This window comes from Eubalaena glacialis, chromosome 4 (genome assembly GCF_028564815.1).
Source record: "Eubalaena glacialis isolate mEubGla1 chromosome 4, mEubGla1.1.hap2.+ XY, whole genome shotgun sequence".
In the NCBI taxonomy this organism is placed as follows: domain Eukaryota; kingdom Metazoa; phylum Chordata; class Mammalia; order Artiodactyla; family Balaenidae; genus Eubalaena; species Eubalaena glacialis.
The window spans coordinates 171,268,393-171,282,158 of NC_083719.1; the positions used below are offsets into that span (position 1 = coordinate 171,268,393).

Genomic DNA, 13,766 nt, shown 5'->3' on the forward strand with positions numbered 1-13,766 from the left:
ACGTGGGGGTGGCCAATTTCCAGAAACCTTGGCCAAGGCTGCCGATTCCGGCCCCGTGCCAGAAATGCTTACTCAGAAGGCAGTGTTTCTGGGAATGAGGACAGCTCTGCCTGAAAGCACCAAGGAGCATTTTTTTGCTGTCAGTGTCCTGGTGCTGACTCTCAGCATGTGTTTCCTGTTCCTTTGGCTCAAGCCTTCATGCTCGTGAAGGGGTCTCTGTGCCCGAGTCCCCAAGTCAGGACTTGGAGCCAGGACACCCCAGGAAGTGTGGAATGTGGTATGCCACTGCTCTCAGAGCCCCCTGGGACAGGTGGACAGATTTGGCTGAGGTCCAAGGTATTTAGGCTGTTCTGTCTCTTAGACAAGTAGTTACAGAGACACTGTGTGCCATGCCCACGCCGACGTGTGCTTGCCACATGTGGCAGTGTCCCCACAAGGTCAGCCGGCGTGCAGGCATGGCATCTAACCACCTGTCCCTTTTATGATTGGTAGGGACAGCAAAACCTGGCGTCTCTACGGTACCAAACACAACGCAAGCATCGACTCCTCCGCAGACCCAGACCCCTCAGCAGAATCCTCCACCCGTGCAGGCCACACCTCACCCCTTCCCCGCTGTCACCCCAGACCTCATCGTCCAGACCCCTGTCATGACAGTGGTGCCTCCCCAGCCACTGCAGACACCCCCGCCGGTGCCCCCCCAGCCACTGCCCCCGCCCGCACCAGCCCCCCAGCCTGTGCAGAGCCACCCGCCCATCATCGCGGCCACCCCACAGCCTGTGAAGGTGAGCGTCCTGTGCGTGTGTGTGGCCCAGCCTTACCACTGGCTGGCTCCGTTCACCTCAGCTAGATGACCCTTGCCTCCCCTTCCACTCCATTGTAGTGAGGCTTACAGAAGACAGTCACCTATCCTTGCTGATGCTTCTGGCTCCCAGGGCACTTGTGGGTATTTAGGACCTGGGGGGATGAAGCTGTGTTTAAATCAGCACAGCCTAAAAGCTGCTGTCTTGCTGACCCACAGATCCCGTAATTGAGTAACACCTCCCAGGGGGTTGCTGCCCCCCTTCCCATTTCTAATTTAGACTGCATATTTGCAGATGCTTTCTAAACAGTCTCTGAAATGTGCCTCCCATGGGTGGCCAGAGTGACAGAGGTTGGCTCTGGGAGAGGTCCCTGGCATGTAGGAAACTGCTTTCAGAAGTCTCTTTGGCCTCTGGTGAGCAGATCCCACACTCAGTTATGTGCTTTCTCCTGCCACTGGCAGGGTCGTGTCCCAGCTGCAGAACAGAGTGGTGGGACAGGGTTTCCCTGTCTTCAGTCCTTCACCTGTGGAATTTACCTTTGGGCCCTGTTCCCTGTGAGTGTTGAGACCCTAGAAAGGACCTGGCTTCAGGAGTGACCCTGAGGGCCCGCTGTGCCGGCCGCTGCCTCTGACCGTGCCTATCACGCCTGTGCTCTCGGCAGACAAAGAAGGGGGTTAAGAGGAAAGCGGACACCACCACCCCCACCACCATCGACCCCATTCACGAGCCACCCTCACTGCCCCCGGAGCCCAAGACCACCAAGCTGGTGGGCCCCCGGCGGGAGAGCAGCCGGCCTGTTAAGCCCCCGAAGAAGGATGTGCCCGACTCGCAGCAGCACCCAGCGCCAGATAAAAGCAGCAAGGTCTCGGAGCAGCTCAAGTGCTGTAGTGGCATTCTCAAGGAGATGTTTGCCAAGAAGCACGCAGCTTACGCCTGGCCTTTCTACAAGCCCGTGGACGTGGAGGCCCTGGGCCTGCATGACTACTGTGACATCATCAAGCACCCCATGGACATGAGCACAATCAAGGTTAGTGGGTGTGCCCCTGGACCTGGGGAAGGGGCTCCCTGGGATAAGGAAGGCCAGCACGTCTGAGGCCTGTCCAAGAGGAGGGCCCAGTCTTAGTAGCTGTCTAGGCTCTTCTCACCAGCCCAGAGAAGCCCAGTGCCCCCTGCTGGAGATTATGGGGAATCATCTGAGATCATGTGGTCATTTTGGTCACAGACCAATGCTGCCCTTTCCCTCATCTGAGGATGAGCCCTCTTGTGGCCTTGAGGCCTAGTGGCCATAGATACCTTCACACGGTAGATGCTCCTGGAGAGTTTGGGGAGTGGTGACTTTTCCAGGCTCTATGTCATGGAGAGGGCCTTGGTGTCTCTTAGTAAGAGGCACACAAGTGCTGGCATTTTCACTGTAGTATTTTGAGGCCTTTTTGGTTTTGTTTATTTTAAACCTTTTGGCACTTTTCTCCTTCTGAGAGTGGAGTAAGCCTGCCCAAACGTGGGATGGGCAGAGCAGGGGACGTTGCTGTGTTCCTTTTGACCAGTGTCCTGTCCGATGTCACCAGGACAAGTACAGGCCAGGTCAGAACTGGGCCCAGCCCTCCCTTTGCAGTTCTGGCTTAAGCTCTACCTCTGTGGCTTCTCTGTCCACTTGCCTTTTAGCCAGGCAACGTGGGTGGGTTTGGATGCTAGCAGGGCAGTTCCTGGCCCTGAGACTTGCTGTTGGAGTATCTCCTTGTCCACCTGGTGCTGAGAACTGGGGTGATAACCTCTCCCCACTATGGTCTGGGTTAAACCCAGAGCCATTGAGAAGTTGACTTGCTCCTTCCTACAGGCAGCCCTCCTTGCTGCCACCTCCCTAACCAGGACCCGTCCTGTCTTTCTAGTCTAAACTGGAGGCCCGTGAGTACCGTGATGCTCAGGAATTTGGTGCCGATGTCCGATTGATGTTCTCCAACTGCTACAAATACAACCCTCCTGACCATGAGGTGGTGGCCATGGCCCGCAAGCTCCAGGTGAGGCTCTCGGGGAGCTCCGGGTGTGGCATCCTGCAGAGGAGCAGGCTGGCTGGGTCCTGGGTGGGCCAGGCCACTATGGGCCTTGGCAGATTTTGTCACTTGCTTTGGAAGAGTGGACTAAAGTCAGGATAACACATAAATTTTACATTGGGATTATTTCCTTATGATTAAAGCAGGGTGGTTGGTTATGGTCTTGGGCATTTTGGATTTTGGGGTGTTCCACTGAAAGCCCCCCACCCCCCTGCATTCGGTTGCCCTTGGCTGGAAGAGTGCGCGTCCTGTGCATGGCCCAACCTCTTCTCCAAAACAGACCTGTCTCAAGTCGGCGAGGGACACTCTTGCCAGGTAGACGCTTTGTCACAGTTGTGAGCTGAAGTAACTGCCCAACTGTGGGCATTTCTTCACCAGAGCCTTGAAAGCCTTTGTTTGCCTTCCCGCTTCAGGGCGGCTGCTTCTAGATGTTCTGTGTGGCCATGATGCACTAATGGGTGGGATTTGTGGCCCCTTCAAGTTGATTCTGGGTGATGTACGCTGTGGAGTGCACACATGGGTGGAAGGGAGGGGCAGATTACAGCATAAATATGTGAACTAACTCCACTTTTTTCTGTTTAAAAAAAAAAAAAGGAAAAGCATATACCCCAATTTAAACAGAGACACATGTTTGGGTAGAACGATCAGGAGTTAAAAATTATGGAGAAGAAAGTCGATATTTAGTACTGTTATAATCTGTTTTATTATTATTATTATTATTTGAAATTACACATAATAAAAATTCCCAGCCTCTTCTCCCCAAGGCCCCAGGTTGCACTTCTGCTTTCAGGGTCAGAGCAGACTGTGGGCTGGGCCACCGGCTGTCACAAGGTACAGGTCCAGTCTGCACATTCTGCATCAGGCCCTCTCCTGGCATCTGGGTGGGGCTTTCTCACACCAGGCTTTCTCAGCCGTCTGTGAAATGGTTCCAGAAGCGAGGCTTGCAAAAGGCCTTTGGTGACCTGTGGGTTGGTGTCTATCAGAGGTCGCCTGAGCCCTGCTTTCCCGCCTGCCTCCCAGCTCTGTTAGCTCCACATGTTGTCATGCACTCACCAGCATAGTGTCTCCTGTGTCATCATGTTGGAGCCAAGGCATGGTCCCCTTTGTTCTTTCACTGCAGCCTATCTGGGTTAGCCTTTAGTGCCCTGAAACTCTAGGTGTTTAAAAAAAAAACAACTTACTAGCATGGACCTGGCTATCGTTAAACACACACTCAGACTTGAAGGTTTGTATTTCTACTGGCTGTTTATTTTATGAGGTTTTTTGTTTCGTTCTGTTTTATGTTTTTGGAAGGGGGACTCTCTTTAATTCAGTGCTATGTTGTCTGCTTTCTTCACAAAGCTTCCTTTTTCAGTATTTATTTTTGCATTTCCCATCCTTGAAGCAGATCAGGCTTTATAACTTTTCTGCAATTCTCATATGTAGCCACTAGGTGGCAGTGGTGCCCATTGAGAGAGGCGCACCCACCCCCTTTCCCCATTCTCTCTCCTTCTCCTCCCTGAGGACTTGGATAGCATTTGCCCAGATTAATACCCATGCCCTTTATTTGCCCTCATGCAAACAGCTAAACCAAAACAAGTTCTCTGTCAGCACCAAAGATCACTGTTTTGAGCGACTTTATTTAAAAAGAAGAAAAAATATTCTGATATATTTTAGCTCTTCATCTTCCTAATTTTTGTGCCTGTTTTAAGGGGTTTTTTTTGTTTGTTTTGCTTTTTTTTTTCCTTCTGAGAGTGGCATGAGCACGCCCAGACACGGGATTTGCTCATAGCAAGGGCACTGAGATGTTTGCCACAAAGCAGCCTCTTTTCTAAACATTGACTCCAGATACCAGGCTGGTTGGGACAAGGTCCTTGCCCTCAAGGAGGGTCCACTTCAGGTGGGGGGAGGGGGCAGTGCGCAGTGGGCCACTCAGCACGGGGCTGCCTCTGCCCCCAGCTTGCTTTGCCCCTTGCAGGGTGGGTCTCTATGCTGTTGAAAGTAACATGCCAGGAGGCAGGTGGGGGTGTCTGATTCAGCCCAGTTGATGTGGCAGGCCCCCTGTGTGGACTTCTCCTCTAGAAGGCAGTTCCTGTATTTTGTAGCATTTTGAGCTGTGTTTTCTTCTTTCTTTCGAAGCTTTCTAGGATCAGCATGGTTTAGGTGGCTTGATTGCCCACTGGGGAGGAGGAGTAACAAAATCCCAGCCCTTGTTTGCCTCAGTAAGAGGTGTTGGGACCTACTGTCTCTTAATTAGGCTGTGCCCAAAGACTGGGATTTACCCAGAAAGTTTTACAGGAAAGGATCCACTTTATATTCCTCTTCCAGCCTCTAAATTCTGGGCCTTTAGAAAACCCACATCCTGCCACCTGGCAGCTGTGGTCACAAAGATAGTCAGGAGCCCCTGGGCTCAGGGTTTCCTTGGGAGCCTGAGCGTGGCTTGAGCTGAGGGCTGCTAGCCTAGCTGGTGGGCCCAGAGCTGCTGGTGGTACTGTCCTATACTCCTCACTGTGAAGTGAGGAGTAATTTAGGAAGTTTTGCACCTATGTGGATTACCAGAGTTTTATTTTGAGAGAAAGTGCAGATTCATGGTGGTACGCGATTGTTTTTACGGCAAGGAAAATAATTAAACTGAGAAAAGTGTGTTGGGGTCCTGCATTAGATCCCAGAGGTAGGAAGCTTTTGAAGCGTGTGTGAGAGTGTGTTTGTGTATCTGAGTGTTCACTCACGGCCGCATCCCCAGCACCTGGCACCTCGTGGGCCTCCACGGCCTGCATTCTACTCCCCATCTCTCTGCCCTGGTTATGCCCAGGTATGGCTAAGCCTCACAGCAATATCCAGGCATGCCCAAAGAGGGGCCGACTGGGCAACATCTTCTCCTTGGGTCTCCACCTGTGCTCAGCTGCAGGCTGGTTTGCCTGGGAGTCTTCAGGCACTGCAACCTCCCAGCACTTGAGCATCTCTGTTTCACTAAAGGGGAAGGGGGGAGCTCCCTCCATGAATCTGATGTAGCCCAGAGTAGATGGCTCTGGTCAACATTCCAGCAAGAGGAGATACTTACTCTCTGAAACCAGTGTTCTTTCTGATGTCAAGAATTGCGACATGGCTCAGATTCTTGGAGTGGGGTGGAGGTAATGTCACACCAGGCGGAGTAGATGGGTTCACCTGAATACACTGCCAGCTCTAGTGCAGAAGCCCTGAGCCCCTGCTCCCCTGGTGGATGCTGGTGGTTGGTGTTCACTGCTCCTTCCTGTCACTGTCCTCCCTCATGAGATACTTGCCCTGGCTGCATCTCATTGGGTTTTACCATCCTCTTGTCTGCCCCCACGCCCCTTTGACCTTTCTTTTGTACCATCCTCCTGGGTGTCTGCAGCTATTGTCCTCCTCTCATTCTTAGGTCTCAAGTTCCCCAAAGGCTCTTTGCCACCCCTTGCTGTTTCTACTTTAGCACTTAGGGCACTTTACAACTATTTGTGTTCACCCCTTGAGGGCAGGGAGCACATCATTCTTGTTTACCACAGAGCAGGTGCAAGTCTCAGCCACTTGGGAAGGTTTTCTGCAGCAGCCCTTAGCTCACTGGCACACAGGCCCGAGTGTGTTTCCCAGGATGTCCCCCACTTGGGCTGGTGCAGGTGGGAGGATGATGGGTCATTCAGCTGGGCACAGCCAGGAGGCGGGCAACCCACCTGGCTTTCGTCTCATGCTCCTTGCTGTTTGGTCTTGGGGCTTTGGGAGGGCAGGGGCCAGAAGCAGCTAGGGAGTGGAAGGAGGCCTTAGGGCGGGTGCCACCCCCATTTCTACAACAGTCACAGCCTGTGGGGCAGGAACAGGGATGTCCTTGTGGTAAGGGTAGAGCTGTCCGGCAGCTGGCATGGGGGGCTAGGTTCACAGACCAGTGGCACGAGATAGCTTCCGCTTGGTAAAGTGTCACCTCCCAGCAGCACCAAGTGCTTGGCCCTGCTTGCCACCCTTCTCCCTTCTTGGGGTCCTGGTGCCCTGCCACCTTCTTAGACACATTTCTCTAAGAGCAGGCCTGGCTCTTCCAGATGCTCATGTGGGTCAGTCATGGACCTGAGCCTGCCCACATCCAGGGCACTGTGAGCAGAGAGGGTCTTGCTCACCTGGTGTGAAGCCCCCCTCTCCCTGGCAGCTTGAGTGATGATGGTATCTGGTCATTCCTCCTGTTTGTCTTCTCTGTTGCCCTCAGATCTGCTCCATGATTTATTTCTGATTAAATTAGAAAGTTATTGCCTTTCTAGTACTTAAACTGAAAACCACTCAGATAGCAGAGTTCAGGCAGCACCTTGCTGAGAGGAGAACCTGCCTTGGAGGAGGCCGAACCTGAGTAGTCTGGAGGGGAGGGGACAGTACCACAGTTGTGTGGAATGCCTGCTCTGCTGCCCAGGTCACTCTTTTCCAGTTTCCTGGGGGCGGGGAAACCTGAAGCTGCATTCCAGAGACATCAGGAGAGTCTTCTAGGGTGGGCTCTGTCAAATATAATCAAGTTTGAAATAGCAGCCTTGGAGCTCGACCCCACAGCCCTTCTGGGCCATGCTGCTCTCTCAAACATCGATTCACACTTGAGGAAGACCCCCCTTCTGTTATGTGAGTTGCTGTGTTAACTGACTTATTCCAGGCTTAAAGCAGGTCTCAAAATCCTACTGGAAAACCAGGTCTCAGGAGCTCCTGGGGTGGGATCCTATGCTCAATCAGCCCAGGGTCTCTACTCACATTGCTTGCACCTCACAAGGCTGGCTCTCTCCCATAACCTATCCTCAGCGCCCCATATCTCGTCTATACCTTTCTCACATTTCTGGTGTACCCTGGAGATGCCTCAGGCAGTGGCATGGCCCTGCTCAGTTATGTGCCCACTACAGCGAGGACTTGATCTCCTCACTGGCTGTGGGCTCTGTGCCCACACTCCCACCTTGGGACCTTTGTTCCCTCTGGAAGTCTAAAACTGCAGACCCCACCCGCTCCCTATGGGAATGTGAACCGTAAGACCCCTGTTCTGTTCACTGTTGTGTCCTGGTGCCCGGCCCACCGTCCAGAAGGCTCCCTTGAGATGTGCTGACTGAATGAGCATCAACCTGATGGGAGCCTCAGAGCACTCTTTCTGTGGGTCCTGTCTGGGCCTGCCATCTGTCAAGGATCCCCAGACTGATGTCCTCATTGGGCTGGCTATCTCCTGTGATGTGAGTCACCTGTCCTTACCTCGGCTGTGTCTCCCAGGGAGTGGGTGCCAGGCCATGTCGGGAGCACCTTTCTCCCCAAAGTGAGATTTGAAAGAGGAGTGTTGAAAGAGTTATCAGGGGGCCCTTGCCAGCCCCTCGCCTTAGTGATAAGGAAGGGGGTCACCATTGACTCAGCCCTCTTTGCTTCCTGTTGAGTCACCCCCAGCAGCCAGGGATAGTGTGACGCTGGGCCACAGTCCAGGCGCCCCCAGGGCACCCAGCAGCCCTCACGGGCACAGCTTCCCCCTACCCCTCACCTCCAGGATGTGTTCGAGATGCGCTTTGCCAAGATGCCGGATGAGCCCGAGGAGCCTGTGGTGGCTGTGTCCTCCCCAGCGGTACCACCGCCCACCAAGGCTGTGGCCCCGCCCTCATCCAGTGACAGCAGCAGCGATAGCTCCTCAGACAGTGACAGCTCCACTGATGACTCCGAGGAGGAGCGAGCCCAACGACTGGCTGAGCTCCAGGAGCAGGTGAGGACACAGGCAGCCCCATTTTCAAACCAAAACCTCCCGCCACCCCCCTACCTCCCCCCCCCCAGCATGAGTTCCAGCATGAGCAGAATTCCCACTGGTCCCCTTGTGCCAGGTCAGGTGCATATAGTTCATACTTATATGTACACTGTGGGTATGGAGATGGGGTGACGTGGCCATTCCCTGGGCAGAGGTGAGGCTTTTGGAGCCTTCTGGTATCTGGAAGGAGGAGGCCGAGCCAGCGTGTCCGTCTCTCCTAGGGCTTCCTGGATTCTCCTCTCTCTACAAGCTGGCCATTAGGCCTTTAGCGCCCACATGTGTCTATGCGCTCCTTTTTTTTAAAAAAATATTTATTTATTTGGCTACGCTGGGTCTAGTTGCCGAGTGCGGGTTCTTCGTTGCGGCATGCGGGCTCTTTTAGTTGCCGCATGCGGGCTCTAGTTCCCTGACCAGGGAATGAACCTGGGCCCCCTGCATTGGGAGCGCAGAGTCCTAACCACTGGACCACCAGGGAAGTCCCTGTCTGTGCGCTCTTGCCCAGCCTCTTTAGGGACCCTCTTCTTGGAACCAGCATGGTCGTGGGGCTTGAGTGACTCCTCTGACAAGGAGGACACTGGGCCACCCTGGGAGTTCAGGGTCTGGGTGGGCATGGGCACTTTGGATATCTAGTGAGACGGCAGGTCATGGAGCTGAGGGCCAGAGACCAGGGTGACGGGAGTGTGTGTCTTGCTTGTCTGCTCCACAGCTCAAAGCCGTGCACGAGCAGCTTGCAGCCCTTTCACAGCCCCAGCAGAACAAACCAAAGAAAAAGGAGAAAGACAAAAAGGAAAAGAAAAAAGAAAAGCACAAAAAGAAAGAGGAAGTGGAGGAGAATAAGAAAAGCAAAGCCAAGGAACTTCCTCCCAAAAAGACGAAGAAAAATAATACCAGTAACAACAACACAAGGTCTGTGGGTCACTCCTACCCCCACCAGTGCCCCTAGTCCAGATGGGGACAGTCGGGAGGGAGGCTGCCTCTCTGCTCTTTTTTCTGGGATGGGCCTTTGAGGGAGAGAGGATAGCAGGTAGCATGGTGCAGGCGGCAAGACAAACCACAGCGGCCCCCCAGTCCACCATTTGTGGTCTCAACTGCAGCCACGTGCTCCCAGGAAGGCGCTGCCAGCGCCCCCTGTTTCCTGTGAAGACCACTGGGTGGGGGTGTGGAAGCCTCCCCAAGCCCTAAATGGAGGGATATGCACCCACCTTCCCCCAGGGACCCATTTTTAATGGTGTCTGCATCACCTCTTCGTAGCAAGAAGGAGCCAGCACCTATGAAGAGCAAGCCCCCTCCCACATATGAGTCGGAGGAAGAAGACAAGTGCAAGCCCATGTCGTATGAAGAGAAGCGGCAGCTTAGCCTGGACATCAACAAGCTTCCTGGTGAGAAGCTGGGCCGCGTGGTGCACATCATTCAGTCGCGGGAGCCCTCACTCAAGAACTCCAACCCCGACGAGATCGAGATTGACTTCGAGACCCTGAAGCCATCCACCCTGCGTGAACTGGAGCGCTATGTCACCTCCTGTTTGCGGAAGAAAAGGAAACCTCAAGGTGCCCTTGGGCACCCTGGGGCGGTGGTGGGGGTGTTCCCAGTCCTGGGTGAGGGAGAGGGCTGGGCAGATGGGCCAGGCTGCTACCCTTGCACCTCTAGTAGTGAGGCCCCTGTTGGCACCTTCAGGTAACTTTGCCTTCCAGTCTCGGCCCTCGTTCTCTGCAGGCTTGCTTTCTTTCCGATTATAAAATCTGCGTTCTTGACATAGAAACCTCTGAAGGGTTGTGACATCAGACTCAGCCCTAGGCTTATTGGTGCCTTTGTTGATCTCTGGCTGGTGGTCATCTGGGGTCCACCTGCACCTAGGTGTCCTAAGCCTTGCTCTGAGCAGCAGCAGCTTTCGTCCTTAGCTTCCTGCCTCTGAGTCTTCCCCAGAAGCCACCCCCCTACGTCTTTGGGGTCTCTGGGCATGGGGGGCGTGGCTAGGAGGAAAGGCATTAGGTTGGCACTGTGCCTGCCTGCTTTCTTCTCTAGCTTGGTGTGGACCCCCCACCCCCCCGCCCCCCAGGTCTTCCAGGCAGCTCTTCTGTGTTATCAGTGCCTTGTCTTGGCTTACAGCTTTTGCGTTAGAACCAGTAGGACTTAGGATCCACATCAGGGCTTTGCACACAGCCTTCATTCCAGCCCGGACTGACTCCTGGGGTCCTTGGCACACACACACCCCCCTTCCTCCGCCCAGGGTGCCACACAGTGACACTCGCCTCAGTCTGCACACTGAGGTGCTGGGAGATCCCTTGGGGCTCTTTCCTTATCTTGTTTTGTCTTTGACTGTCACGTCCCCTTTAGGTCCTCTTTACCCACTGTCAGAAAAGTAGCTGAGGGGGCATAATCCCGGCAGTTTCTTGTGTTAGAGAATTCTCTCCTGCCCTGGTCTCTTAATCCTTGATGAACCTTGCAAAAGGGTATTTTGAGAGATTGAAGGGGCCTTGAAAGTCCAGTGTAAGCAAGTGTTTGGCTGGCATGCATGGTAGGCTAGCTGCTTACCATTGGGAAATGTGGGTCTGGCTGGGGTTCGGAGGGATTGCAGCTGGCCATTAGGAGCAGCCCTCTGGCTCGTGGGACTCAGGGCCCTGCCTGACTCTGTCCCTGTTGCTTTATTGCAGCTGAGAAAGTTGATGTGATTGCTGGCTCCTCCAAGATGAAGGGCTTCTCATCCTCAGAGTCGGAGAGCACCAGCGAGTCCAGCTCCTCTGACAGCGAAGACTCTGAAACAGGTTAGGTGTCTAACTTAGAGCCTTGTCAGAATCCTGCCTGTGCTCCGTCCTGTGTCCAGGCTACCAGAGACCAGAGATGGCAGTCATAAGAACTTGCTGGGCCCTCCCATCTGTCCATCTACCTGGTCACCATGTTAATCTCTAACTGTGGGGGGTGCTTAGCCCTGCACCTGCCCCCACACTACCCTCGACCTGGGCTGGGGCAGGGAAGACAGGTAGCCAGGGGTGTTGACACTGCAGAGACCTGGGAAAGAAGGGGTGGGGGCAGATGATGGAATTGATCTTAGCGTGACCCTGCCCAGCCTCACAGTCTTCCGTGTGTCACAGTTGCATGCAACACAGCCCTTTCAGGTGATGTGCTTTGGCAGGTGTGGAGCAGCCTGCTTTGGCCCTGCTGTTCCTGTGGCTTAGGGCACTGCCATCCTCCCCAGAGTGTGCTCACTGCTGCATTGGCTACTCCTAACTGCACGCACTTGGACATGCGTGTCGTGTACCTCTAACAGTTCCTTCTCTCCATGCTCCATGGGCGTGCACGTGTATCCACTGGTGCGCCTGAGCAGCAGCTTTGACACGGGAGGTGGGGGCAGGTGGAGATGCTGAGAGCTGTGCCGGTGGTGGGGAAGGGGACCTTTCCTCCAGATATAAGCTCTCCTGGTTATTCTCAGGGGAGCAGATGCTCAGACTGGCCCAGAGGAGAGGCTAGGGAAGAAGCCTGGTGACTAGCTTGTCTGTGAGGTGGAGCTGGCCTTCTCTGGGTGAGCAGAGTTGTCCCTGGGCAGGTCTAACTCTACCAGCTGAGCAGACAGTCTGTGGACCACCCGCGAGCCTGCCCTGGGACCCTGGGCGTGCCCCTCCAAGCAGGCTGCAATGTGCACATCCACAGTGGGAAACGTGTGTTTGGGCAACGAAGACTCCTGGCATATTCTTTCATGTACCTATTTTATCCCTGATATTTTTTCTAACTGGAAATAAACGATAAGCTCCACTTTGTTCACATAAATAATGTGACCTGGTGGTGCCAAGGAAGTTTGAGGATCATTTGCAGCAGTTGGAAAGACTGAAGCTGCTCTGAGGTGTGTGGGTCCACAGGTCCTCCTGTGGGCTCAGCCTGCCTCTGTCCAGGGAAGCTGGGGACAAGGGGGCCTCTGGGTCTTGTCACTGCTCCTCTTCCCTTCTACAGTAAGGACACCGGGTTTCCAGAGTGTTGGGGGAGGGCTCTGGACTACCTCATTTTCAGTGGGCCAAAGTGACATGAAAGTCATTAAGTATATTCTGTATTTATTGAGCTCCTGTTGTATGCAAAGATTGCTGTGAGTAGTTTGCTGGCTGCCTCTTTTCTCCATCCTTTACCTTTTTCTTTCTTCCTAACCAGCTCACCCTTCCATTGCTTTTTTAAATCTGTCTACCAGCAGGGGGCACCGCATCTGGTGCTTGCTCAGGCAGAGCTGGCCCCAGGCCAGGGCCCAGCGCCCTTAGCAGGGTGAATGGCCATATTCTTGGGCCCAATTAGCATTCCTGGTGGCTGCTGACTTCTCACTTTCAGTGCCAGCCAAGCCTCAGGTTTGTCTTTCCCTCTGGGGTTTTTACCTCCTGCATTTTCCAGCAGGCTGCTTCTACTAGGGGTTTCATAGCGTTTTCTCCTAAGGATCTGAACAACCAAAGAATACCCCAGAGGTTGAAATTGGCAACGGACCAGATAGCTAAAACAGCATGGTTTGGCCCCACCCACCGTGGCACCTTAGGGGACCATGACCATCACACCTGATGTCCCCGTTGCGAATCTGTGACTGTGGCCTTTGTCCCTGACTCCTGAGCGCCCTACAGGCCGCCTGCTGCCGCCTGCTGTGGAGTGACCATGACAGCATTTCTAGCAGCTCCCTGCTGCTGCCGAGATTTTTTTTTTTCCTCTACATTTTTCCCCTTTTTAAAGAAGCTGGAAGGATTGTGCAACAAGTAATCTGAGAGTCCTGGGAACAGCTGTCCTGGCAGGAAGGAGGGTGAGATTTACAGTCTCAGAGCCGCCAGCCTGCAGGCTCCCAGGCTCCGGCAGTCCAGCCCTGGCGGCTCCCTCAGCTGCCTCCAGCTCCTTCCTCTTCCCAGGCACCCTCCCCACCTTGGGTTTTACGAGCGTCTCTTTTGTCTTCGTGGTCCTGACTTTTCCTTTGCCTTCTGTGTGCACTGGAGAGCTCTGTCGGAGGCCAGCTGAGAGTTTTTACTCTTGGGAGGGACTCACCCTGTGTAGGTTTGTGCCCTGCAGCTCAGATGCTACGGGTTCCAAAGTGGGAGCCTGTGCCCTGGCACCACTGAATGTGGCCATCTGCCACCCCCATCCTGCGCAGGAACCTGCACTTGCTCTCCGGGCAGCTCCTCCAGCAGCTGCTCGTGCTGGGTCCATGGAGCTGGGTAGATGTCTCTGACCAGTTACAGGTGG

The 13,766-nt window shown here is 54.2% G+C and overlaps 1 protein-coding gene across 4 annotated transcripts in view; it reads left to right on the forward strand.

The window, feature by feature from the left end:
* BRD4 (bromodomain containing 4) overlaps positions 1 to 13,766 on the forward strand; it is an 81,996-nt gene that overhangs the window by 54,347 nt on the left and 13,883 nt on the right. For all 4 annotated transcript variants that reach the window (XM_061190124.1, XM_061190126.1, XM_061190127.1 and 1 more), the window contains exons 5-11: positions 493 to 782; positions 1,462 to 1,827; positions 2,687 to 2,809; positions 8,319 to 8,534; positions 9,280 to 9,479; positions 9,825 to 10,120; positions 11,225 to 11,335. In XM_061190124.1, the coding sequence (XP_061046107.1) occupies positions 493 to 782; positions 1,462 to 1,827; positions 2,687 to 2,809; positions 8,319 to 8,534; positions 9,280 to 9,479; positions 9,825 to 10,120; positions 11,225 to 11,335 (1,602 nt within the window). The remainder of the gene's footprint in view (positions 1 to 492; positions 783 to 1,461; positions 1,828 to 2,686; positions 2,810 to 8,318; positions 8,535 to 9,279; positions 9,480 to 9,824; positions 10,121 to 11,224; positions 11,336 to 13,766) is intronic.